The 24829-nt window shown below is 36.2% G+C and overlaps 1 protein-coding gene across 3 annotated transcripts in view; it reads right to left on the reverse strand.

Annotated features, from left to right (window-relative positions):
* C11H11orf65 (chromosome 11 C11orf65 homolog) overlaps nucleotides 1-24829 on the reverse strand; it is an 80619-nt gene that overhangs the window by 46865 nt on the left and 8925 nt on the right. For all 3 annotated transcript variants that reach the window (XM_047753328.1, XM_047753330.1, XM_047753329.1), the window contains one exon: nucleotides 6608-6696. In XM_047753328.1, coding sequence (XP_047609284.1) covers nucleotides 6608-6696 — 89 coding nt within the window. The remainder of the gene's footprint in view (nucleotides 1-6607; nucleotides 6697-24829) is intronic.

Here is a 24829-nt window from a genome sequence, read left to right on the forward strand (position 1 = left end):
AGCAGTGCAGAGGGGATCCCTTTTCTCCACACCCTCTCCAGTATTTATTCCATTAAATTGATAGGTCTTTTACCCAGACACCTATGGTCAATTAATCTTCAACAAAGGGGGCAAGAATGTAAAATGGGAAAAAGACAGTCTTTTCAGCAAATGGTGCTAGGAAAACTGGACAGCCATATGTAAATCAATGAAATTGGAACACACCCTCACACCATGCACAAAAATAAACTAAAAATGGCTTAAAGACTTAAATGTAATACAAGACACCATCAAACTCCTTGAAGAGAACATAGGCAAAACATTCTCTGATATCAACCTTAAAAATGTTTTCTCAGGTCTTTTTCCCATTTTATATTCTTGCCTCCTTTGTCGAAGATTAATTGACCTTAGGTGTCTGGGTTTATTTCTGGGTTCTTTATTCTGTTCCACTGGTCTATATGTCTGTTTTGGTACCAGTACCACACTGTCTTGATCACTATGGCTTTGTAATATTGCCTGAAGTCTGGGAGAGTTATGCCTCCTGCTTGGGTTTTATTCCTCAGGATTGCTTTGGCAATTCTGGGTCTTTTGTGGCTCCATATAAATTTTTGGATTGTTTGTTCTAGTTCTGTGAAGAATGTCATGGGCAATTTGATAGGGATTGCATTGAAACTGTAGATTGCTTTGGGTAGTATGGACATTTTTACAAGAATAATTTTTCCAACCCAGGAGTGTGGAACATCTTTCCATTTCCTTGAATCCTCTTTAATTTCCTTGATTAATGCTTTATAGTTCTCAGCATATGTATTTCAAAACTTTTGTTTCTTTACTGATTCTCTGTTTGGATGATCTATACATTGTTGAACAAGTTATTAAAGTCCCTGACTACTACTATAATGCTGTTTGTTTTAGTTCTGTAGTATTTGCTTTTGGTACGTAAATATTTATAGTGTTTATATCTTCTGGATGAACTGACCCATTTATCTTTATCTAATGGCTTTCTTTATCTCTTGTGACCATTTTTAGTTTAAAGTCTATTTTGTCTCCTATAAGGATAGCTACCCTTACTTTCTTATGGTCACTGTTTACTTGAAATCTCTTTGTCCATCCCATTTACTCCCAGTCTATGTGTGTCCTTGATGCTAGTTTCTTGTAGAGAGTATATCATTAGATATTTTTTTAATCAATTCATCCATTTTCCGATTTTTGATTGGGGAACTTAATGCTTAAACTAAACATTGATATGTCAATATTTTCTGCACTGATCTCTGTCTTATGGATTATTTCTTCCTCGCTTCATTGCCATTTTCTTCATTGCTCTCTGTTTTACAGATTATTTCTCCCTTGCTTCTTCTTTTGCTGTCTTCCTTTATGAGTTGATGACTGTCTGTAAGCATATACTTTGACTCCTTTATAATCCTCTTTTATGCATGTATTACAGGTTTTTTCCTTTGTGAGTACCATAAAACTTACATAAAATATCTTATAATGTTCTATTTTAGGCTTCTAAGATAAATTTGCTTGCATATAGAAACTTTATAGTTTTACTCCCTTTCTCACATATGAGGTTATTGGTGTTACATTTTACATGTTTTTAATATCATGTCTCCAAGAGCAAACTGTTTTAAATTATTTTTAATAACTACACATTTGCTTTTTAACTTTTAGACTAGAGTTGTAAGTAATTAGCATATTATCACTACAATATTAGAAAATCTGACTTTGACTATATATTTACATTTACTGGTAGGTTTTACACATTCCTATGTCACTACTTTGTTAAATAGTGTCCTTTCATTTCAGCTTGAAGACTTAAGCATTATTTGTAAGGTATGTCTAGTAGAGATAAAATTCCTCAGCTTTTGTTTCTTTGGGTTTTATCTCTTTTTCTAAAGGACAGCTTTGCCAGGCACAGTATTCTTGATTCACAGGTTTTTCTTTTATTTATTTATTTATTTATTTATACAACTGCACCTGCAGCATATGGAAGTTCCCAAGTTAGGGGTCGAATTGGAGCTGCAGCTGCAGGCCTATGCCACAGCCTCAGCGACACAGGATCCAAGCCACGTCTGTGACCTACACCACAGCTTGCAGCAACACCAGATCCTTAACCGCCTGAACAAGGCCAGGGATTGAACGCATACCTTCAGAGAGATAAGGTTGGATTCTGAACACGCTAAGTCACAAGAGGAACTACAGGTTGTTCTTTTAATATTTTGAATTTATCATCCCATTCTCTTTTGGTTTGCAAAGTTAGTGCTAAGATATCCACAAATGGCCATGTGGAAGCTCTCTTGTATGCTATGTGTTGGATTTTCTCTTGCTGCTTTCAAATGTCCCTTATTGTCTTTGACTTCTGACAATCTAATTATTCTACGTCTTAGTGTAGCCCTTTTGGGGTTCAATCTATTTAGGATCCTTTAAACCTCATGAAATTGGATGTCCACTTCTCTTTCTACATATGGGAGGTTCTTAGAAATTATTGCTCTAAACAAACTTTCAGTCCCTTTTTCTTTCTTTTCTTCTTGTAGGATTCCTATACTGTGTTTGTTATTTCTCTTGAAGGTATCCTATAAGTCCCATAGTCTTTCTTCACTGTTTTTCATTCTGTTTTTCTTTTTGCCCCCTTGAATACTTTCAAATGATATCTTTAAATTCACTGATTCTTCTGCTTGATCAGGTCTGTTAGAATTCTTCACTTCGGTTTCTGTATTATCCAGATCTAGGATTTTTGGTTTTTTGAAGAATAGTTTTTATTTCTTTATTGCTTTTCACTTTTGTTCATTCTGTTTTCCCAATTTCACAAAGTTGTCTACAAGTTCTTGTAGTCCGACGAATTTCTTTAAAAGGATTATTCTGAATTCTTGGTAGACAGTTCATAGAACTCCATTTATTTAGAGTCAGTTATTAGAGTTTTATTAGTTTCTTTTGGTGGTGCCATGTTTACTTTGGTATCTGTGCATTTGAGTAAGCAGCCTTTTTTTCCAGATTCTAGAGGTTCCCTTCAGCAGAAAAAAACCATCATCAGTCAGTTTGTTTTGGGGGTACTGGATAGGTCATCTGGTGGCATCAATGGGCAGGTGGGGCTTTGCTATTGGGGTGTCTATTTGGGCAAGGCCACTGCCCTTGCTCTGAGGTGGGGAGGGCACTGCTGGCTAGGTTATACGTTTCAGCAGACATGATGGCTTACTTGTTTTCAGATGGGACCACTAGCTGGGCTCGGCAATCACCTCTGGTCAGGCAAGGTGGACTGTGTTCCTTTTCAGGGAGGTGTCACTGGTTCGACTCTACAATTGAGCAGGGCTATAGGCTGGGCTCTGCAATCACCCCTGGTTGGATGAGGCCTTAGTATATGCTCCCTTACCAGATGGTGCTGCTGGCCAGACTTCATGTTTAGGCAAGGCCACAGGCAAGGCTTTGTAGCTGGATGCAGACAGGATCAGGTAATGTCATAGGCTTTGCCCCAAAGTTGGACAAGACTGTAGGCTGAGCTTTGTGATCAGGTAGATTTGTAAGTGTGCTCCACTGTTGGGAAAGGTCACCAACCAGGCTCTCTTGTTGGGCAGAATCTCCATCTATATCATGCAGCTGGTGGAGGGAGGGGAGTTGGCTGTCAGGAGACTGTACTCCTTCGCTAGGTGGGGTCTCTGTCCAAGGTGGACAGTGGAACTTGGGGATTTGAGTACTTATAAGATTTGTGAAGAAAATGATAAAGATATTTACATCCTCATCATGTATAATGAGGAGTCACGTGATGCTATGTTAGCATGAATGAACAAGAAACAAGGGCTTTTTTTTTTTTTTTTTTTTAAGGGCCACACATGCAGCATATGGAAGTTCCTGGGCTAGGCGTCAAATGGGAGCTGCAGCTGCTGGCCTACACCACAGCCACAACAACAAGGGATCCAAGATGCATCTGTGACCTATACCATGCCAAATGCTTAACCCACTGAGCAAGGCCCGGGATCAAACCCACATCCTCATGAATACTAGTCGGGTTCTTAACCTGCTGAGCCACAGTAGGAACTCCAAGAAACAAAGGTCTTTACAGCAACAAGGTAAGAAAAAGAGGGACTAAAAATAATGACTTATGATAATGAGAGGGGAGATAAGCAGGGTTTTGGAGGATAAATAAGATAAATGCTTAATGATGTTCAAGAAAATCAACAGATCCCTTCTAAAATTGGTAAGTGAAAGATAAGTTGATCCCTTCTAAAGCTGAAAAGTATAAGTAATTATATAAGCATATTATTTAGAAGCTTGGAACAAGTGACTCGAAGATCTAAAACAAAAAAACAGTTAAAAGTGGTTGCTCATAGAGTATGAAGATAGAAAAGAGAGACAAGGGTGAAGACTTACTTTTTAGTGTTTTCTACATTCATTATAGTTATTTTAAAGAAGTACATATATTATTTTGATAAAAAATTATAGAAAAATTACACATTTACTTTAATTATAGCACCACATAATATGCTAAAATTATATATCCTTATTTAGAAGTCATCCTCTATGCCACTTGAAGGAGAACATATCTAGAATCAAGATCAAATGTATTCTCTTTACACAGGGATTGGAACTATTTTAATTTGCCTTATATTTGAACCATGACTTTCACGATTAGTCCTTTTTCAGAGTTTCTAACTTCTTTTCAAATTCAGTTTTTCATTCATACCTTCTACTGAATGGGGTACCATTTTATCTCCATACACAACCCTCCTAAAGCCATTCAACATACTGATCCTAAGCTAAACTGATTACAAAATTTTCATATCCTTCAGATTCTGCTATTTTTTTTTTCTTTTCTTTCTGTTTCTACCATTGGTTTTTCTTAAATGTCAAGTGATTCTTGGTTCTTCATTAGTAGTGAAGACTGAAGGTCTGTGTCAGTTTTTCCAGGGAGCTGGTTTAGGTATCCTGTGCTTTTCAGTATGTCTCCTGCTTTCCCGCTCTTCACACTCATGAATGGGAAGATTGCCTTGGAGCTTTGTGAAATGGGTGGAATAAGTTAAACAACAGGCTTTCTTAGAAGGGGTATGGTTAGGCCAGTAATTTAAAAAGGCATCTCTCAAATACTAAAATTAACAGGGCTTTACTGTGGAGTGCCAAATCCATACTAGAACTAGCTTTCCCAGACAGTTCGTATCACTTTTTTTTTAAAGAGATAAGCCTTCAGGGTTTGTTTTTTATGACCAACAGTAAATATCCATCTACCAGCAGACTTTTGACTAATGGTAAATATCCAGTTACCAGAAGCTTTGAGTCTTGAAGTGACAGTTGAAACAACTGGCACAGTTGTTTCATGTACAAACCTTCAATTAACTCCATTATTTATAGACATTTCCCCTCCAGCCTCTTTAAATTGCTAAATTCCAACTGATATCCTTCTAGAGTTCCAATGACAAACCAGCTGTCTCACTAGAGCCCCTCTGAAGTATATCTAGGCAATTCTACATAGATATGTCCAACAGGATACTACCATTTATTTTTGGTTTTCAGAAATACGATAACATTTCTTATTTGCTCATGAACTTCCTTCTCTCTGTAATGGGTTAATTTTCTACATATTGTCACTTTGGTTATGTTCTAGACAGACAGAAAGTAATAATGTGTGCTCAATCTACCATCCTGTTAAAAAACACACACACTTTTGTTTATATACATGGCTTTTCTACTGAAGTTCCTTAAATGCAAGGATATACCATAAAGTGCATAGCACAGTATCAGAACCATAACAGGTATTCAAAGGTATGTAGCTAGTTGGATTTGAAGTTACAAATGACAGAAAAGCTTAAGCCTAGATGACAAGTATGCTATAGAAATCAACAACAATTTTGGAAATCAATAATTACACCCAGCATAGGTTTTATGGCTTTGATAGAGGCAACAGAAGTAGATAATGGAAGCTATTTTTGCAAGACTTAAGTGACATAAAGGCATTTTGCATGACAGAGCCACAACACTTTACAGAAAATTATCAGGCACAAAGTGTTGATTTTATCCTAGAGAAAAGAGTGGGGTCATTTCAGCTCTTGGCTCTCACCTAACCCAGTACATCAACTTGGAATATTCCTTATTGGATAAGGAGATGGTTCTACTAGAGCATGATGGGGAACTACTAGTTAATTCAGATATGTTTAGTCCTCAAGAGTAAATAAATAAATGAAAATATGTAATGAGTGAATGTATCTAACACATACTCAAAAATCTGATTCCAGAGTCAATAAATAAAGTTTTTAGAGGTGAAAGCCAAATGAGTCAATTAGTAACACTTTCATTGACAGTAGCCATTAACAAAGTGCCTGGCCCAGATGAGGAACTCAATAAATATTTGAGAAGCTAAGATAATTAATTAACGCTAACTCTCTTTTTTTGGGTATGCCCATGGCACATGGAAGTTCCCAGACCAAGCAGCAGTGACCTGAGCCATTGCAGTGATAACGCCATAACCCTGTGTGTCATAAGGGTACTCCAATGTCAATTTTTTGAAAACTGGAAAAATTTCTACATATAAGACAAAGGGTGGTATACAATTCTTTAATATACTAAAAACTACTGAATTATTTAAAGAGGGGAACCATATGATATATAACATATATCAAGAAAGTTATAAAAAATGAAATAAACTTACAATGAAACTTTTCCAGGCCTTCTGAATGACTCTGGCAGCTCCTTCTCTTTTTGCAGATTCTGATTCCTGTTTCCAAGCCATGTGAAATCCTAAAAGAAAATAAGCAAAGGAGTATGTACATATGTATATGTATGTATGTGTATATACATACATACATATACATACACACACGTATATATATATATATATTTTTTTTTTTTGGTCTTTTTGCCTTTTCTAGGACCACACCCGCAGCATATGGAGGTTCCCAGGCTAGGGGTCTAATCGAAGCTGTAACTGCTGGCCTACACCAGAGCCAAAGCAACGGAGGATCCGAGCCGAGTCTGTGACCTACACCACAGCTCACGGCAACACCAAATCCTTAACCCACTGAGCAAGGCCAGGGATTGAACCCGAAACCTCATGGTTCCTAGTCAGATTCATTAGCCACTGAGCCACGATGGGAACTCCAAAAGGAGTATATTTTAAGTTATATTCACCATTATGAAACTGCCACTAAAAATCAATTAGAAAGAAAGGAAATAATAAAAGTTATATTTGCTATCACAATAATTAATAAAAATTAAGACACCTATATTGATTGCCTAATATGTTCCAATTTGTTTTTTATTGAAGTATAATTTATAGTATATTAATTTCATTTTTAAAAATTATACTCCATCAAATGTTATTACAGAACAATGGCTAAATTTCCCTATGCTGTACAATATACCCATGCTGCTTATCTATTTTATACATAGTAGTCTCCATCTCTTAATCCCTTACCCCATCTTGTCCCTGCCTCCTTCCCACTCTCCACTGGCACAACTAGATTCTCTGTTTGCTGTGTTATATACTTTCGTCTTATTTTTTTAGATTCTACCTGTAAGTGATAATGTAGAGTATTTGTCTTTGATTTATTTCACTAAGCATAAAACTTATGTCCTGCTACAAATGGCAGAATTTCATTCCTTCTTACAGCTCACTAATTTTCCACTGTATATATACATCATATCTTGATCCATTCATCTGCTGATGAACACTTAGGTTGCTTCTGTTTCTTGGCAACTGTAAATACCACTGCTATGAACATTGGGGTGTATTTATCTTTTTGAATTAATGTTCTCATTTCTGAAATGAATTGAGGTTTCATTTTCTGAGGTAAACTGCTGGATCGTATAGTAATTCTATTTTTAGTTTTTTAAGGAAACTCCATATAGTTTTCCATAGTGGCTGTATCAAGTTATGTTTCCACCAACAATGTATGAGGGTTCCGGGTTCCCTTTTCTCCACAACCTCACAAACCTTTGTGATTTGTAGGCCTTTTTTTTTTTTTTTGCTGCACTCATGGCATGTGGAAATTCAGGCCAGGGGATCCCAAGCCACAGCAGTGACAATGCCAAATCCTTAACCTCTAGCTATGTGACTTCTAGACTTTTTGACGATAGTCCTTCTGACAGATGTGAGGTGGTATCTCACAGTTTTGATTTGCATTTCTCTAATGATTAGTGATGTTGAGCATTTTTTCATGTGCCTGTTAGCCATCTGTATGTCTTATTTGGAAAAATGTCTTATTCAGGTCTTCTATGTAAAAAATTGGATTGTTTATATGATATTGAACTGTATGAGCTGTTTGCATATTTTGGATATTACCCATTATTATTCATACTATTTGCAAATATTTTTCTTATTCTGTACGCTGTCTTTTCATTTTGTAATGGTTTCCTTTACTGTGTGAAAGATTTTAAGTAGGTCTCATTTGAGTATTTATTTTTTTGGTTTTTTTGCTTTAATTTCTTTTGCTGTAAGAAAGAAATTGCTACAATTTAGGTCTAAAAGAACTGCCCTCTTTTCTAGAAGTATTATGGTTTCAGGTTTTACATTTAGGTCTTTAAACCACTTTGAGCTTATTTTCATATATGGTGTGAGGTAATGTTCTAATCTGTTTTACATGTAGCCATCCAGTTTTCCCAGCACTTGTTGAAGCGACTGTCTTTTCTTTGTTATGTATTATTGACTCCTCTGTCATAGATTAATTGACTGTAGGTGTGTGGGTTTACTTCTGGGTTCTCTATTCTGTTCCACTGACCCATATGTCTGTTTCTGTGCTAATACCACACTGTTTTGATTACAGTATAGTATTATCTGGAAGCATTATGCCTCCAGCTTTTTTCTTCTCAGGACTGCTTTGGTAATCCAGGGTGTTTTGCGGTTCCATATTAATTTTAGGAATATTTATTCTAGTTCTGAAATGTCATGGGTATTTTGATAAGGATTGCATTAAATCTGTAGACTGCTTTGTGTAGTACGGCTATTTTAACAATATTAATTCTTCCACTCAATAACATTGTATACTTTTTTATTTCTTTTTTTTTGTCTTTTGTCTTTTTTTTGTTGTTGTTGTTGTTGCTATTTCTTGGGCCGCTCCCGCGGCATATGGAGGTTCCCAGGCTAGGGGTTGAATCGGAGCTGTAGCCACCGGCCTACGCCAGAGCCACAGCAACGCGGGATCCGAGCTGCGTCTGCAACCTACACCACAGCTCACGGCAACGCCGGATCGCTAACCCACTGAGCAAGGGCAGGGATTGAACCCTCAACCTCATGGTTCCTAGTCGGATTCGTTAACCACTGCGCCACGACGGGAACTCCCGTACTTTTTTATTTCTTTGAATCACCTTCAGTTTCCTTCACCAATGTTTTATGGTTTTCAAAGTATAGGTCTTTCTCTTCTTTGGTTAAATTTATTTCTACGTGTTTTTGGGTACAATTCTAAATGATTGGTTTTTCTTTCTTTTTTTTACTTTACCCACAGTATGTAGAAATTCCCGGGCCAGGGATAAAACCTCTGCCACAGCAGCAAACCAAGCCACTGCAGTGACAATGCCAGATCCTTAACCTGCTGCACAAGAGAATTCCCCCTTTCTCTATTTCATTATTAGTATATAAAAATGCAACAGATTCCTGTACATTTATCTTGTATCCTGCAGTCTAGATGAATTTATTTTTTATTCTAACAGTTTTTGGGTGACAACTTTAGGGTTCTCTATAGAGTATCATGTTATCTACAAATAGTGACAGTTTTACTTCTTCCCTTCCTTTCACCTGGATTCCTTTTATTCTTTTTTCTTGTCTGATTGTTGTGGTTAGGACTTCCAATAACATGTTGAATAAGAGTGGCAAGAGGGAGTATCCTTATCTTGTTCCTAATCTTAGACAAAATGCTTTCAGTTTTTCACCAATGAGTATGATATTGGCTATAAGTCTGTCTTATATGGACTTTACTATATTGACGTATGTTCCTTCAATACCCACTTTAAGTTTGGTTGTGTTCCCCCCACTTCAATTTTTGTGAATAATCTGATTAGAATTAGTTCCTCTATACATGTTTAGTAGATTTCCCTGTGAAGCTGTCTGATCCTGGACTTTTGTTTGCTAGAAGTTTTTTTTTTTTTTTCAAATGCAACTTCTGTTCTAGTAATCAGTCTGTTCAAATTGTCTGTTTCTTAACTCAGTTTTGACTGCCTATGTTTCTTGATTTTTTTAATTAAAAATGTTGACTTACAACATTATGCCAATTCCACTTTATAGCAGAGTGACTCAGTTATACATATATATCCTAGGAGACTGTATATAATTCACCGTGCTATACCTTAGGAACTTACTGTTTATCCATCCTTAATGTAATAGTTTGCATCTACAACCCCCAAACTCCCCATCCATCCTACTCCCTCCTCTCTCTCCTTTGACAACCACAAGTCTGTTCTCTACATCTATGATTGTTTGTTTTGTAGACAGATTCATTTGTGCCATATTTTAAATTCCACATATAAATAAAATCATATAGTATTTGTTTTTCTCTTTCTGGCTCTACCTAGTATGAGAATTTCTAGTTGCATCCATGAATGGCATTGTTTCATTCTTTTTAATGGCTGAGTAGTATTGTTTTATATATGTACCACATCTTAATTCATTCATCTGTCAATGGACATTTAGGTTTTTTTCCATGTCTTGGCTATTGTGAACAGGGCTGCAGTGAACATAAGGGTACATGTATCTTTTTGAATTACAGTTTTGCCCAGATATATGCCCAGGAGTGGGATTCCTGGATCATATGGTAGTTCTATTTTTAGTTTTTTGAAAAAGACCATGGGTAGTTTGATAGGGATCATATTAAATCTGTAGATTACTTTGGGGACTGTGGCGATTTTAACAATATTAATTCTTCCAATCCAGGAGCATGGGATAGCTTTCCATTTCTTTTTCTTTTCTTTTTTTCCATTTCTTTGAAACCTCTTTAATTTCCTTGACTAATGTTCTACAGTTCTCAGTGTTTAAGTCTTTCACCTCAATGTTCAGGTTTTTCCCTAGGTTAGATTTTTTTTTTTAAGGTATGTTTTCTTATAGTCATTTTCTAATATTTCATTGTTAGTATACAGAAATGCAACTGACTTCTAAATAGTAATCTTGGACCCTGCTACTTTGCTGAATTCCCTCATGAGATTGAGTATTTTTTGTGTGGAGTCCTTAGAGTTTTCTATAAATAGTATCATGCCATCTGCAAACAGTAACAATTTTCATCTTCTTCCAATTTGGAAACTTTTTATTTCTCTTTCTTTGTCTGACTGCTGTGGCTAGGACTTCTAAGACTATAGTGAATAAAAGTGGTGAGGGTGGGCATTCTTCTCTAGTTCCAGATTTCAGTGGGAAGGCTTACAGCTTTTCTCCCTTTAGTATTATGTTGGTTGTGGGTTTGTCATAAGTGGCTTTTATTATGTTAAGATATGTGACTTCTACACCCACTTTGATAAAATTTTTATCATGCATGTTTTTGAATTTTGTCAAATGCTTTTGCTACATCTATTGAAATGATCTGGTGGTTTTGTCTTTTGTTTATGGGGTGTATAACATTCATTGATTTGCATATGTTGAACAGTCCTTGTGAATTTAGGATGATTCCACTTGGTTATGGTATATAATCTTTTTTATGTGTTTTTGGATTTAGTTGGCTAACATTTTCTTGATAATTTTTTGCATCTGTATTCATCAAAGGTATTGGCCTATAATTTCCTTTTTCAGTAGTATCTTTTTCTGATTTCAGTATTAGGGTGATAGTGACTTCACAGAATGTCTTCGGGAGAATTCGCCTCCTCTTCAATCTTTTGGAAGAATTTAAGAATAATCATTATAAGGTCTTTGTATTTTCATCTGTGAAAGCATCTGGTCCTGGACTTTTGTTTGTATGGAATTTATCACATATTTTATTTCATTTCTAGTTATAGGTCTATTCAAATTATCTATTTCTTCTTGGTTCAGTTTTGGCAGGCTGTATGCTTCTATAAAGTTGTCCTTTTCATCTAGGTTGTCAAATTTGTTGGCATATATTATTCATAGTATTCGATTATGCTTTTGGGTTTTTTTGTATTTCTGCAGTATCATTTGAGATTTCTCCTTTTTCATCTCTTATTTGGGTCCTCTCTTTTCTTCTTAGTGACTCTGGCAGGAGGTGTGTCAATTTACCCTTTTGAAAAACCAGTTCTTGATTTTATTGATTTTTTCTATTGTTTTTATCTCTATTTTATTGATTTCCTCTCTGATCTTTATCATTTATTTCCTTCTCCTAACTTTGGGTTTTGTTTGCTCTTCTTCTAAATCTTTTAGGTGGTAGGTTAGGTTGGGTTTTTTTTGTTTGTTTGTTTGTTTTTGGCTTTGTAGGGCTGCGCTCACAGCATATGGAGGTTCCCAGGCTGGGGTCTATGGAGCCGTAGCTGCCGGCTTACACCACAGCCACAGCAACACCAGATCCCAGCCGAGTCTGCGACCCACACCACAGTTCACGGCAACGCCAGATCCTTAACCTACTGAGCGAGGCCAGCTATTGAACCTTCAACCTCATGGTTCCTAGTCAGATTTGTTTCCGTTGCACCACAATGGGAACTCCAAGGTGGTAGGTTAGGTTGTTGATTGAGGTTTTTCTTGTTTTTTTAAGGCCTGCATTGCTATGAACTTCTCGCCAAGAACTGCTTTTGCAGCATCCCATACAGATTTTGTATAGTTGTTTTTTCGCTGTCTTTTGTCTTATTTTTTAATTTCCCTTTTGATTTCCTTGTTGAACTTTTTCTTTCTTTTTTTTTTTTTTGATTTTTTTTTTGAACTTTTTCTATCCCCTCACTTTCAATCTATGTGTGTCCATTACCCTAAAGTGGGTCTCTTGTAGGCAGCATCCTCATGAATAATGCTGAGCCATGATGGGAACTCCCTTTTATGTCTGTTAATATTTGCTTTATATATTAAGGTTCTCCTATATTAGGTGCACAAATGTTAATAAGTGTAATATTTTCTGGTAACAATCCCTTTATCATTGTCTAATGTCCTTCTTTGCCTTTTGTTCTAAAGTCTATTATGTGTAATATGAGTATTGCTATCCCTGTTTTTATGTCATTTCTACTTGCATGAAATACCTTTTTCCACTGCCTAACTTTCAGTGTGTGTGAATCTTTAGTTCTGAAATGAGTCCCTTATAAGCAGTATATAGATGGTCTTGTTTTTAAAATCCAATCAGCCACCCTATGTCTTTTGATTGCAGCAATTAGTGCACAGATATTTAAGTAATTGATAGCTTTGAACCTATTGTCCTTTTACAACTTTTTTTCTAGTTATTCTTGTAGTTCTTTTCTGTTCTTTTCTTCTTCCTTTACTTTGTGTACCATTTGTTTCTTTTTCCTAATTTCAACTACTACTATACAAAACAGATTTTACTTATATGCTTGTGTTAGAGATGAGAGACTAATCTTCAAAGCCTAAGAGTAAACACTGATTGCTAGTACTGAACCCATGTATGTTTGTCTTTAAAGTTCATTACCTTTCCCTGTCCCGCTGCATAACTTCAAATAAGCTTTTCTTAATCAACATTCAACAACTGAATTGTATCCACAAAATTCCCCAGGTCCCTAACCTAGAATTAGACATGATTATAGACTTTTCCTTAAATGTACTGACTACTCAATAAATCATTAACTTAAGTTGGCAAAAAAGATAAAGACTATTAAAACACCAAATAAAGTCACTAAGTATTCAGAATTTTATTAATACTGTGAAGAAACTAATATGTCAGAACAATATTACAGTTTATAAGTCCTTTTAAAAGGTGCAGTACATGGAAAGGATTCTGGGAATATGTTAGAATAGGAAGCAGCATTAATCCATCTTCTATCTAGACAACAACTGCACTAGCAGATCTAATTTAACTATTTTGGAACTCTGGAGTCCACTAACGGCTTGAAATTTCCAGGGTAAGTCTTAGAATGTAAATTGTGGTTAATTTTGGTCAATTTTAGCTCTTAGCACAGTGGCAGCTAACCATCCTCCATTCCCAGCCCCCACCACAGGCACCTATGCATGTGTGTTCCTAAAGCAGCTTGCATGCAGCTCATGGAAACTAGGGTGGACAAAGAGGACCTTGTCCTCCAAATATCATGGATCTATGCTCTCACTTTCCACTGCTGTTTCTGATCAAAGAAGTGCAGACAAACAAGATGATAGCCATTGTTTTTGCACCTCCCCTCAGTGATGCACCCTTCTTTCCCTCTGGCTGAAGTGACTTCCAGGGGACTTTAAGGGCAAGTGCCCTTTTTACCCTCTCTATATTCTTCTCCTTTCCTCTTTTGGAAGCCAGAGAGTCAAGATTAAGACATCCAAAAACATCTACATATATGAAAAAAATCAGAAAGTGACCAGGCTTGCACAGAGAGACACAGGCTCAGAAATGAAATAAGTTTACAATTAAGGCAGATACTTCACATAGAAGCAGCCTACAACAATTAAAGAAGAAATCAACAACAAAAAGAAGCAAGCTGTAGGGAAGAAGGAAAATCTGATTTCCAGGGTTACCATATTACTAAACGTAAATGCCCAGATTTCAACAAAACATGACAAAGCATACAAAGAAACACAAAATTATCACCCATTCAAGAGGAAAAAAATAAAGCAACAGAAACTGACCCTGAAAAAGACCTGATGGCAGATCTATTGGACAAAGACTTTGAAAGAGTTGTCTTAAAGATGGTCAAAGAACTAAAAGATGTGGAGAAATTCAAGAAAATGATGCATCAGGAAATGGAACTATCAGTAAAGAGACAGAAAACCTAAAAAGATAAAATAGAAATTTGGAGGCTACAAAGCAAATTAATTGAAATGAAAATTTTATTAGAAGGATTCAAAGACAGATCTCAGTAGGGAAAACAAAGAATCAGAAAACTTGAATATAGGAGAAGAGAAATTGTCAAGTCTGAGGTACAGAAACCGAAAAGATTAAAGAAAAGTGAACACAGTGTAAGAAGCATGTAGGATCTCATAAGTAGACCAACATATACATTGTTGGAGTCCCACAAGGAGAAGAGAGAGAGAAAACAGGTGGAGAGAATACTGGAAAAAAAATGGCTGAAAACTTCCAAACACGATAAAAGACGTGAAAATAAATATCCAAGAAGCTCAGCAAAGTCCAAATAAGGTGAACTCAACGACATCCACATCAAAATATACTATTAAATAAACTTTAAAAGTCAAAGAGTGAATCTTCAAAGCATGAGAAGTGACTTAATACATAGAGAGTTTTTAATAAATTTATCAGTAGATTCCTCCTCAGAAACTTTGGAAGTCATAAGGCAGTGGGCTAATATACTTAAACCGCTCAAAGAAAAAATTGTCAGAGTTCCCGTGGTGGCGCAGTGGTTAACGAATCCCACTAGGAACCATGAGGTTGCGGGTTCAATCCCTGCCCTTGCTCAGTGGGTTAATGATCCGGCGTTGCCGTGAGCTGTGGTGTAGTTTGCAGACGCGGCTCGGATCCCACATTGCTGTGGCTCTGGCGTAGGCCGGTGGCTACAGCTCCGATTCAACCCCTAGCCTGGGAACCTCCATATGCCACGGGAGCGGCCCAAGAAATAGCAACAACAACAACAACAACAAAAAAAAAAAGACAAAAAGACAAAAAAAAATTGTCAATCAAGAATCCTATGTTCAGTAAACCGGTCCTTCAAGAGTTTATTCTCAGATAAACAAAAGCTCTGGGAGTCTGTTACCATTAGACTTGCCCAATAAATGATCAAAAGAGTACTGCCAGATAAAAAGACACTAGGCAGTAACTTGAAACTGTGTGAAAAAATAAAGAATTTAATAAAAGCAAATTCAGGAAAAACTATAAAATCTAGTATTAGTGCAACAATGGTTTATAACTATTTTTATTTTCATTTAAAAGTGTAATATATTTCTAAAAATTATTAGTATAAAGGCTAGTATTACTTTAACTTTGGTTTATAACTCCACATGCTATTTTCTGCATAATCTAAAAGATTAATTCTTTTAAAAGAACTATTATATTATGGTTTTGAGCATACATATATAAAGATACAATTTTCTGACATCAGTTGAAATCAGTAGACAGAGATGTAAAGAAGCAGAGTTTTTGTACATTATTTAAGTTAAGCTGGTATAAATCACATTGGAGTGTTACAACTTTAAGATGTTAAATGTAATCCCCATGTTAACCACAAAAGAAATAGCTATAGAATATAGTCAAAGGGAAATGAGAAGGGAATTGAAATTTTTCCCTATAAAAAAACAACTAAACACAAAAGAAGACAGTAATTCTGGAAAAGAGAGATAAAAAATTAAAAGGCATGTAGAAAAATAACAAAATGACAAAAGTAAGGCCCTATTTATCAGTAATTACTTTAAATATAAATGAATTATACTCTCCAATTGGTGGAATGGATAAACACACATTATTCAAATATATGCTATATACAATGAACTCAATTTAGATGCAAAGACACAAATAGATTGAAAATTAAAGGATGTTCCATGTAAACAGTAATCAAAAGAGAGCAAGGGTGGCTAAACTAATATAAGACAGAATAGACTATAAATCAAAAAAGGTTACAAAAGACAAAGAAGAACCATTGTATCTTAGCAAAAGTTGCAAAACATTAAGTAAACATATCAATTAAGCTCATAAAAGTCCAGTAAAATATACCAAAAAAAAAAACCCACAAAAAAACAAAAACCCTGACAGATTGAAGGGAGAAAGCAACACCTCCAAAATAATAGATTAAAGATTATAATACTACACTATATAATAATGGCTAGAATAACTATACAAATAATAAGTAAGGAAAAAGAGGACTTGAACAACAAATAAACCACTATGTCTAACAGACATATATAGCACAGTCTATCAAACATCAGTATTCACATTCTTCTCACATCACATGAGATATTTTTCATGACAGATTCTATTTGAGGCCATAAATAAATTCTCAATATATTAAAAATTATAGTTATCATACAAAGCATCTTCTCTGACCAGAGTAGAATGAAGTTAGAAATAAACCACAGAGCTAAAACTAGAAATTTTACAAATTTGTGAAAATTAATCAACATACTCTCCAATAACCAATGGATCAAAGAAGAAATCGCATGGAAACAAAAACATAACTGGAGATAAATGCAAATTAAAGCACAACATACCAAAACATCTGGAATGCAGCAAAAGCAGTGTTAAAGGAGAAATTTATACTTATACATGCTTACATTAAAGAATAAGAAAGATCTCAAATAAACAACCTTATAATTTAAGGAAGTAGTAAAAGAAAAACAAACTAAACCCAAAGCTTACAGAAGGAAGGAGATTAGACCAGAAATAAAAGAGAGAATAGAGAAACAATTGAGTAAATCAACAAAACCAAAACAAGTTCTATGAAAAGCTCTACAAAATTGGCTAGAGAACTAAGAAAAAAAAGAGAGATGACTCACATTACTAAAATAAAAAATGAAAGTGGGGACATTACTTCTGATTGCTTCACTTTAAATGTTTGAATTTTACCTAACATCTAAAGAAGAACCAATACCAATCCTTCTCAAGCTTTTCCAAAAAATTTTAAAAGGACGGTATGATTCCAAATTCATTCAATGAGGCCAGCATTACCCTGATACCAAAGCCAAACAAAGACTACAGGAAAAGAAAACTATAGACAAATATCCCTATGAACACTGACATAAAAATCTTCAACAAAATACTAGCAAACAGAAGTCAGCAGCACATTAAAAAGATTATACACGATGAATACGTTGAATCTATTCCTGGAATGCAAAGATGGTTCAACATACAAAAATCAATCTGCCAAGACCAGCTCAGCAGGATGGGGCTGAAGAACGGGTGCTGTGAAACTTAAGGAAAAAAGTTAACATAAAACAAGACACAGAGACACTTATCTTAAGTAAAGGTGGGAACCGGGGGACTCAAGGTCTCAGGGACCAAGAGCACTGCCTCAAGAAACCACACTGCTTTTACTGTGCTCTTTAGAAAGACATCAAGTGAGGAGGGGGCTGTGCGTGGAGGAAATAGGGTTTATTATTTTATAAGTTCTTTTATTATTTTAAAAGTCACTTAGCTGGTAGATGGTTAAGCTTTTACTCTGACCTTTAGGCACATAACAATCATTAGCATTTGAGGAAGCTTGGCATCAGCTATCTATGCATAGCATCTAGAGAATCACCATTGTGCTTCTGCAGAGAGCATGCCTATCTGCAGCAACCCAGAGTGCTTAGGTTTGCACCTCAGTTCTCTTTACTAATGCATATTCTGCTAACGACTGAGCAAAAACCACTTGGCCATGAGGTTCCTCTTTCTCTTATTCCTTAGAAGACACATCATGCTTGTGCAAACGGCGTGCCAATCTGCACACGTCCGGCTTGCCTGGACCAACGCATTATGTCCTCATTCAGCTGACCCTATGAATACCTTATGCCTTTAGGTCTTTGTTCTTAAGCTTAAGTCGTTTACCAGCACTGTGACTGTTTTTCAAGCAGGAAGATGGGATTAAGTAAAGCAGGACAACATGGAGTTTTTAGCAGAGGCTAAGAAAATATTGTAGAAACATGTCTCGTGACACAATCAATTCTCTAATCAATGCCAAGAGTCTACTATAAAGGTCATACATGACAAGCTTGCAGTTAACATCATACTCAATAGTTAAATTCTGAAAGCATTTCATTAAAGATAGGAACAACACAAGTATGTCCACAATCACTGCTTTTATCCAACATAATATTGGAAGTCCTAGCCATAGCATTTAGGCAGAAAAGAAAAAAAAAAGGTATCAAAATTGGAAAGGAAGAAGTAATACTGTCACTATTTACAGGTGACATATTATACATAGAAAACTCTAAAGACTCCATAAAAAAAACTGTAAGAACTAATAAATGAATTCAGTGAAGTTGCAGGATATGAAACATAGGAAAATAGGTTGCACTTCTGTATACTAATAATGAATGGGAGAAAATATTTGCAAATCATATATCTGATAAGAAGCTAGTAATTTATAAATAACTTTTAGCATAAATAATAGTTGGGAATGATATCTGATACTTAAAAGATTTGTTAATTCTGATGAAAGGGTAGTATTTTGAGATATACTCTTTCTGGCCAGCAGGTGGAGAAGGAACAAAGTACAGTTTGTTTATTTTAGATCACTTCAGGGAAAAAAAATGTTTTCTTTGTGAATAGTGTGATAATGAGGTTTAATAATTTTTAAAGACACTGTCACTACTTTTATCATTAAAAGAGATAAATACAGAGGATAGATTTTCTATCTGAGATTTATCATAACTAAAAATATAGCAGAATTTTAATTTTAAAATAGGAAGGAAAATAGAAAAATTCTACTGAATTTTGAAACTTGATGGTTTTTCTCTTTGTTTTTCTGTCCATGTCCTTTTTCACTGGTCAACATACAGGACACCATTATGTGGTTATTCACAAATAACCATAGAATCAGGGCAATAATTAAACAGAATTATAAAAATACATAGAGAAAAGGGAACCCTCCTACATTGTTGGTAGGAATATAAATTGGTAAACCACTGTTGGAAAACAGTATGGAGGTTCCTCAGAAAACTAAATATGAAACCACCATATGATCCAGCAATTCCACTCTTGGGTATATATCTGAACAAAATTATAATTCAAAAAGATATGTGCATCCCTTGTTTGTTGCAGCACTATTCACAATAACCAAGACATGTAAAAAAATCTAAATGTCCATTGACAGATGAATGGATTAAGATGTGGTACAAATACACAATGGAATACTATTAAACATAAAAAAGAATGAAATAATGCCATTTGCAGAAACATAGATCCAACTAGAAATTATACTAAGTGAAGTAAGCCAAAAAGAAAACCACAGAAGTTCCTGTCGTGGCTCAGCAGAATCTGACTGGCATCCATGAGGATACAGGTTCGATCACTTGCCTTGTTCAGTGGGTTAAGGATCCAACATTGCCGTGAGCTGTTGTGTAGGTCACAGACACGGCTCGAATCTGGTGTGGCTGTGGCTGTGGTGTAGGCTGGTGGCTACAGGTCTGATTCGACTCCTAGCCTGGGACCTTCCATATGCCTCGAGTGCAGCTCTAAAAAGACAAAGAAAAAAAAAAAAAAAAAGCACAAATACCATATATCACTTACATATGGAATCTATAATATGGCACAAATAAACCTATATACGAAAACAGAAACAGACTCACAGACATGGAGAACAGTTGCCAAGGAGGAAGGGAGGAGTGGGGTGGACTGGGAGTTTGGGGTTAGTAGATACAAACTGTTACATCTAGAATGGATGGACAATAGGGTCCTACTGTATAGCACAGGGAACTATATCAAATCTCCTGGAATAGGCCATGATGGAAAATAATATTTAAAAATATATATATACACATACATATGTCTTTGTGTTTCAAAGGGCGAAACCCACACATTAATTAAAACCTGCGCAACCAGGGACGCGAATAAGAACTGGCCATTTCAGCGATCTGAGCACCTGTGGTGTCCTAGATGCCACTGGGAGACCCAAGACACATAAAAGAGAGGTGAAGTAACTCTGGACTAAAACCTAGAGGAATTAAGCTCTCAAGCAGCACTGGGCCACCACACAATGTCATTAGTAAACTTTATCCCTGACAAATTCGATTTTAAAATGGGAAATGGGAGTCTCAAAGAGAAAAATGAGGAGCACCGGAAAGCCAGCCTCATAATAACACCTTGGCCAGATTTATAATGTATAAAACTTATATTTGCAAGTATCTACTTAATTGAGTATTAAAGGGTGAAAAATTGATCTTAAAATAGTCAAAATGGGCTCTTTTATTGCATATGCAGTTATTAGAGAAAGCTAGCTTGGAAAGAAACAGAAAAAAATCTTTCCAGAATTCCAACTCCAGTGGGATATCCCTTCTTTGCCCTGACTGACACTCAGACCACTTGAGGTAACTGAGGACCAGTTTGCCTGCCGATGGACCAGACCCAGTGGCCACAACTGAGACCCTTTGGTCCCTGGTCTCCTCCTGATGTGGACAACTGGCAGGAGTGCCCCGACTGGGTAAGGGCCAAGAGATTTTGTTGACCTTTTTCCCTTCCCTTCTTCTCTCAGGCTGGCCTCTTTTCCTCCCTTTGAAACCTTTGAAGACTCAAGATATTTCCATTTACTGTTTATTATTACTTGGATCTGGTTGGTTCTGTGTCTCTGTAGGTTTTCTGAAAGACTACAATCTTGAATTTAAGGGATTGTCTGATTAAGATGACCATGCCTATGTTATTTGTACTTTATGTTCTGTGTTGTCATTTGTGATGGCCATTCTGCCTTATGAAATAGGAAATTCTGCTTCTGTTCCACTGCAGAGCCCTCTTGGGTGAATTCTGACTGGAAAGAGGCTAAGATAGAAAAAAATATTTAAACACTGTATGGCCACAATATTCTTTAGACTCCAAAGAAAACTGGTTTGGGTGAGACTCTTTTGAAATTTCCAAAACTGGTTCTTTTCCATATACAGTTTAAAACAAGCAAACAAACAAAAGCAAGCTTTAGAAAATTCTTCTCAGAATTCTTTGAGGGAATAAATCTCCTTCTAGAACTTTCTTTTCTCGCCATGTGCCTTGAGACCTGGGCTCTCAGGAATGCTTATCTTATCTAGACCTCTCTAATTCCTGAGACTGAAGAAGAAAAAAAATGGGGAAAGAAGTCTTCAAAACATAGTTATAAACTAGTGAGCTTTATCTGTAATACTGACTTATAACTAAGCTTAGAAATTGAAGCTATGAGATCTCTGTGTTTGTATGTGCATCATATATGCCTTAACTTTGGGACGGTATTATCAAAAATTAAATGTAAATGAGTCCTACTTAATTAGCTTAGAGGAAATTAAGCACATACATAAATTCTCAAAATATGAAAGGAAACTAACTGGCCAGAATTGATTTTAATTAATTTCACATGAACCAGGAAATATTCAATATTAAACTAATATCTTTTATTAGAATTAAAGTTTGTTGATCTAATGAATATAGAAATGTCTTTAGAGTTACCAACATTAAGTATAAAACCTTATTGTACCTAGGTTTAACAGAAGTCAAATGAGACACTGAAACCATTTACTAAACAGAGAAACTAAAGGTATTTAGGACTATTAATCAATATGTTCAGTGCCACCCTGAGATGTTTTCTACCAGAAAAGCAAATGTTTTTAGAAATTATAAAAGACAGTCCATGATTGCTTTAGAAAAGTAGGATGTGTATTTTCAGTAAAAAAGGAATGAGGAACAGAATTGCATTTTATTAAGGGAAAAGAAAGTAAGTCGATCTTGCAGCTTGTTTTGGATGGAAAAATAAGGGACAGACTAATATGGATACAGAAAGTAATGGAACGATTGTGGGAAGTGGACAATGAGAAAATAATTTTGTGCATCGTCAGGATTAAGTTTAAAATAAATTTAACTGAGTAAATTAATTTTAAAAGTAAGCTGGTGCAGAGTCATGGCTCAGTGGTTAACAAATCCAAGCAGGAGCCATGAGGTTGTGGGTTTGATCCCCGGCATTGCCGTCAGCTGTGGTGTAGGTAGCAGACGCGGCTCGGATCCTGAGTTGCTGTGGCTCTGGTGTAGGCTGGCAGCTCCAGCTCTGATTAGACCCCTAGCCTGGGAGTCTCCATATACCGTGGGTGCAGCCCCAGAAAAGGCAAAAAGACAAAAAAAAAAAAAGTAAGCTAGTGCAAAACTTGAATTTGGCTTTTCTCTGCAAGAACAAAGTCTTCTTAAAATGCTACTTTTGACAACAGTTATATGAAGTTTTTTGCCTTTAGTGATCTGTATTTGCTTTTGAGATCTCTTGTAACTTTGGGAAGAGTATTATCCACAGTGGCCTATAATTCTTTCCATCCAAATGTTTTTAATGAACTTCCTATAAAATTCTAATTAAGTTTATGACTTTAGCTAAACTTTGGGATGGACCAGAGGCGGGGGGTAATTAAATTGACTAGGAAAATACACGGAGAGCATTATCAAATGAGTGATAAGCCTCCCAGATTACAGAGTATGATGCCTCAACAGTAACCAAATTTGTCAGTTACATTGTAATCAGATCTTAAGTGTGCCTTAAGTCTTTTATCATTATGAGTAGTTAATGGCTTTACTCTGATGCCTTTGCAAAAATGCTTCCTCTTCAGGAAGATCTATAGAAAGCACTTTTTGAAAAATACAAGTTCCTGATTTTCAGACCATAATGCTGAACTAGGTCCCTACACTGGACTGGTCTATAGAGAGGACTGCTGACAAAATCATGCTCACATGGAGCGAAAAACATGCCAGGACAAGAAGATGGCATCAGAAGTAGACAGGTGGCCCAAGATGCTGGACCTGATTGTATGATGATTTCTTGACCTCTTGAACGTTTGCATATGAATCAAATGTTTTTCATCAGGAGCACCATCCTAAACTAATTTACAAACCAATCTAATTGTTGGGTTTGTGGCCAATTACCTGTGTCTAGTACTCCTGGATTACCTTAATGGATTTCTCCTCTCCAAGCCTTTGATTGAATAACCCCCGAGGAAATCTATTTTATTACTGGGTGGAATTTTCTTTATTTTTTATTTTTTTTGTCTTTTTGCCTTTTCTAGGGCTGCTTCCCGCACCATATGGAGGTTCCCAGGCTAGGGGTCTAATCGGAGCTGGAGCCACTGGCCTACGCCAGAGCCATAGCAACGTGGGATCCAAGCCACATCTGTGACCTATACCACAGCTCAAGGCAATGCCAGATCCTTAACCCACTGAGCAAGGCCAGGTATCGAACCCGCAACCTCATGGTTCCTAGTCGGATTCGTTAATCACTGCACCATGACGGGAACTCCAAGAGTGGAATTTTCTTATATGGTCAATTAATATTACCTGCTCTGACCCTGACCAGAAATATGAATTTTCCTTTAGGGTCACTCAAACTCATAGAACAAGTATCAACAACTGCAACCTCCTGTTTATTAGAAGGGAACCTCCCACACTTGTGAGATGGATTTAGTGATTAACACCAGATTTTGGCCATTTAAGTTTAAAGGCTCCTGTGTTGAGGACAATTAAATAATACTAGGAATGATCAGCCTAGCCTAGTTAACCCTAACAAATCAGGCTGGGTGCCTTATGAACAGTGCCTACATGTTATTACCCTTAGAGATAGTGGCTGTTGTGGAACAGAATGGGTCAGCAACTGGAGACTCACTGGGTCGCACCTAATGGAATTCAGTGGATTTGTGGTATTAATTTATGGCCTTGGCTTCCACCAGGATGGATAGGAAGATGTATTCTAGGACTCCTGCAGACTCAAGGTCATATATATAACAACTTAAAAGATGACCCCAACCAATCTACCATTGGTACGATCCCAACGGGTCAAGAAATTTGTATTCCCCTAGTATGACAACTTAGCATTTGTCTATTTTTGTAGTCAATGGGATTGGAATCTGTAATCAGCCATATCAAAGCCTTAAGGAAATTCACTCAACAGATTTTTAAATGATAGTAACCAGGCTACTAGCCTACTGAATTCTGAAGTCCTATGCTGCTTTAAGCGACCTGCTCCCTAGTCTTGACAACAACATCTAAAACTGGTTTGATGCAGGAAGCTATTGGCTTAAGTATTTACTTGTAACTCTATTAGCTATATTGTTTATATTTGCCTATTTTACAAGATTATTGTTTCTCGTATTACCAAATAACGTGAAGCTGTTAATCAAATATATGGTTCTTTACCAGATCAATGATTGTAATAGTGTAACTCTAAAAGTGGGAATATACAATAAGAGGGAATATCTTCCTGGACCATAACAAACTAGTAAGACAGGTGGTCCAGAGACTTATGGCTACTG

The sequence above is a fragment of the Phacochoerus africanus genome, chromosome 11, assembly GCF_016906955.1.
Source record: "Phacochoerus africanus isolate WHEZ1 chromosome 11, ROS_Pafr_v1, whole genome shotgun sequence".
NCBI classification, from domain to species: domain Eukaryota; kingdom Metazoa; phylum Chordata; class Mammalia; order Artiodactyla; family Suidae; genus Phacochoerus; species Phacochoerus africanus.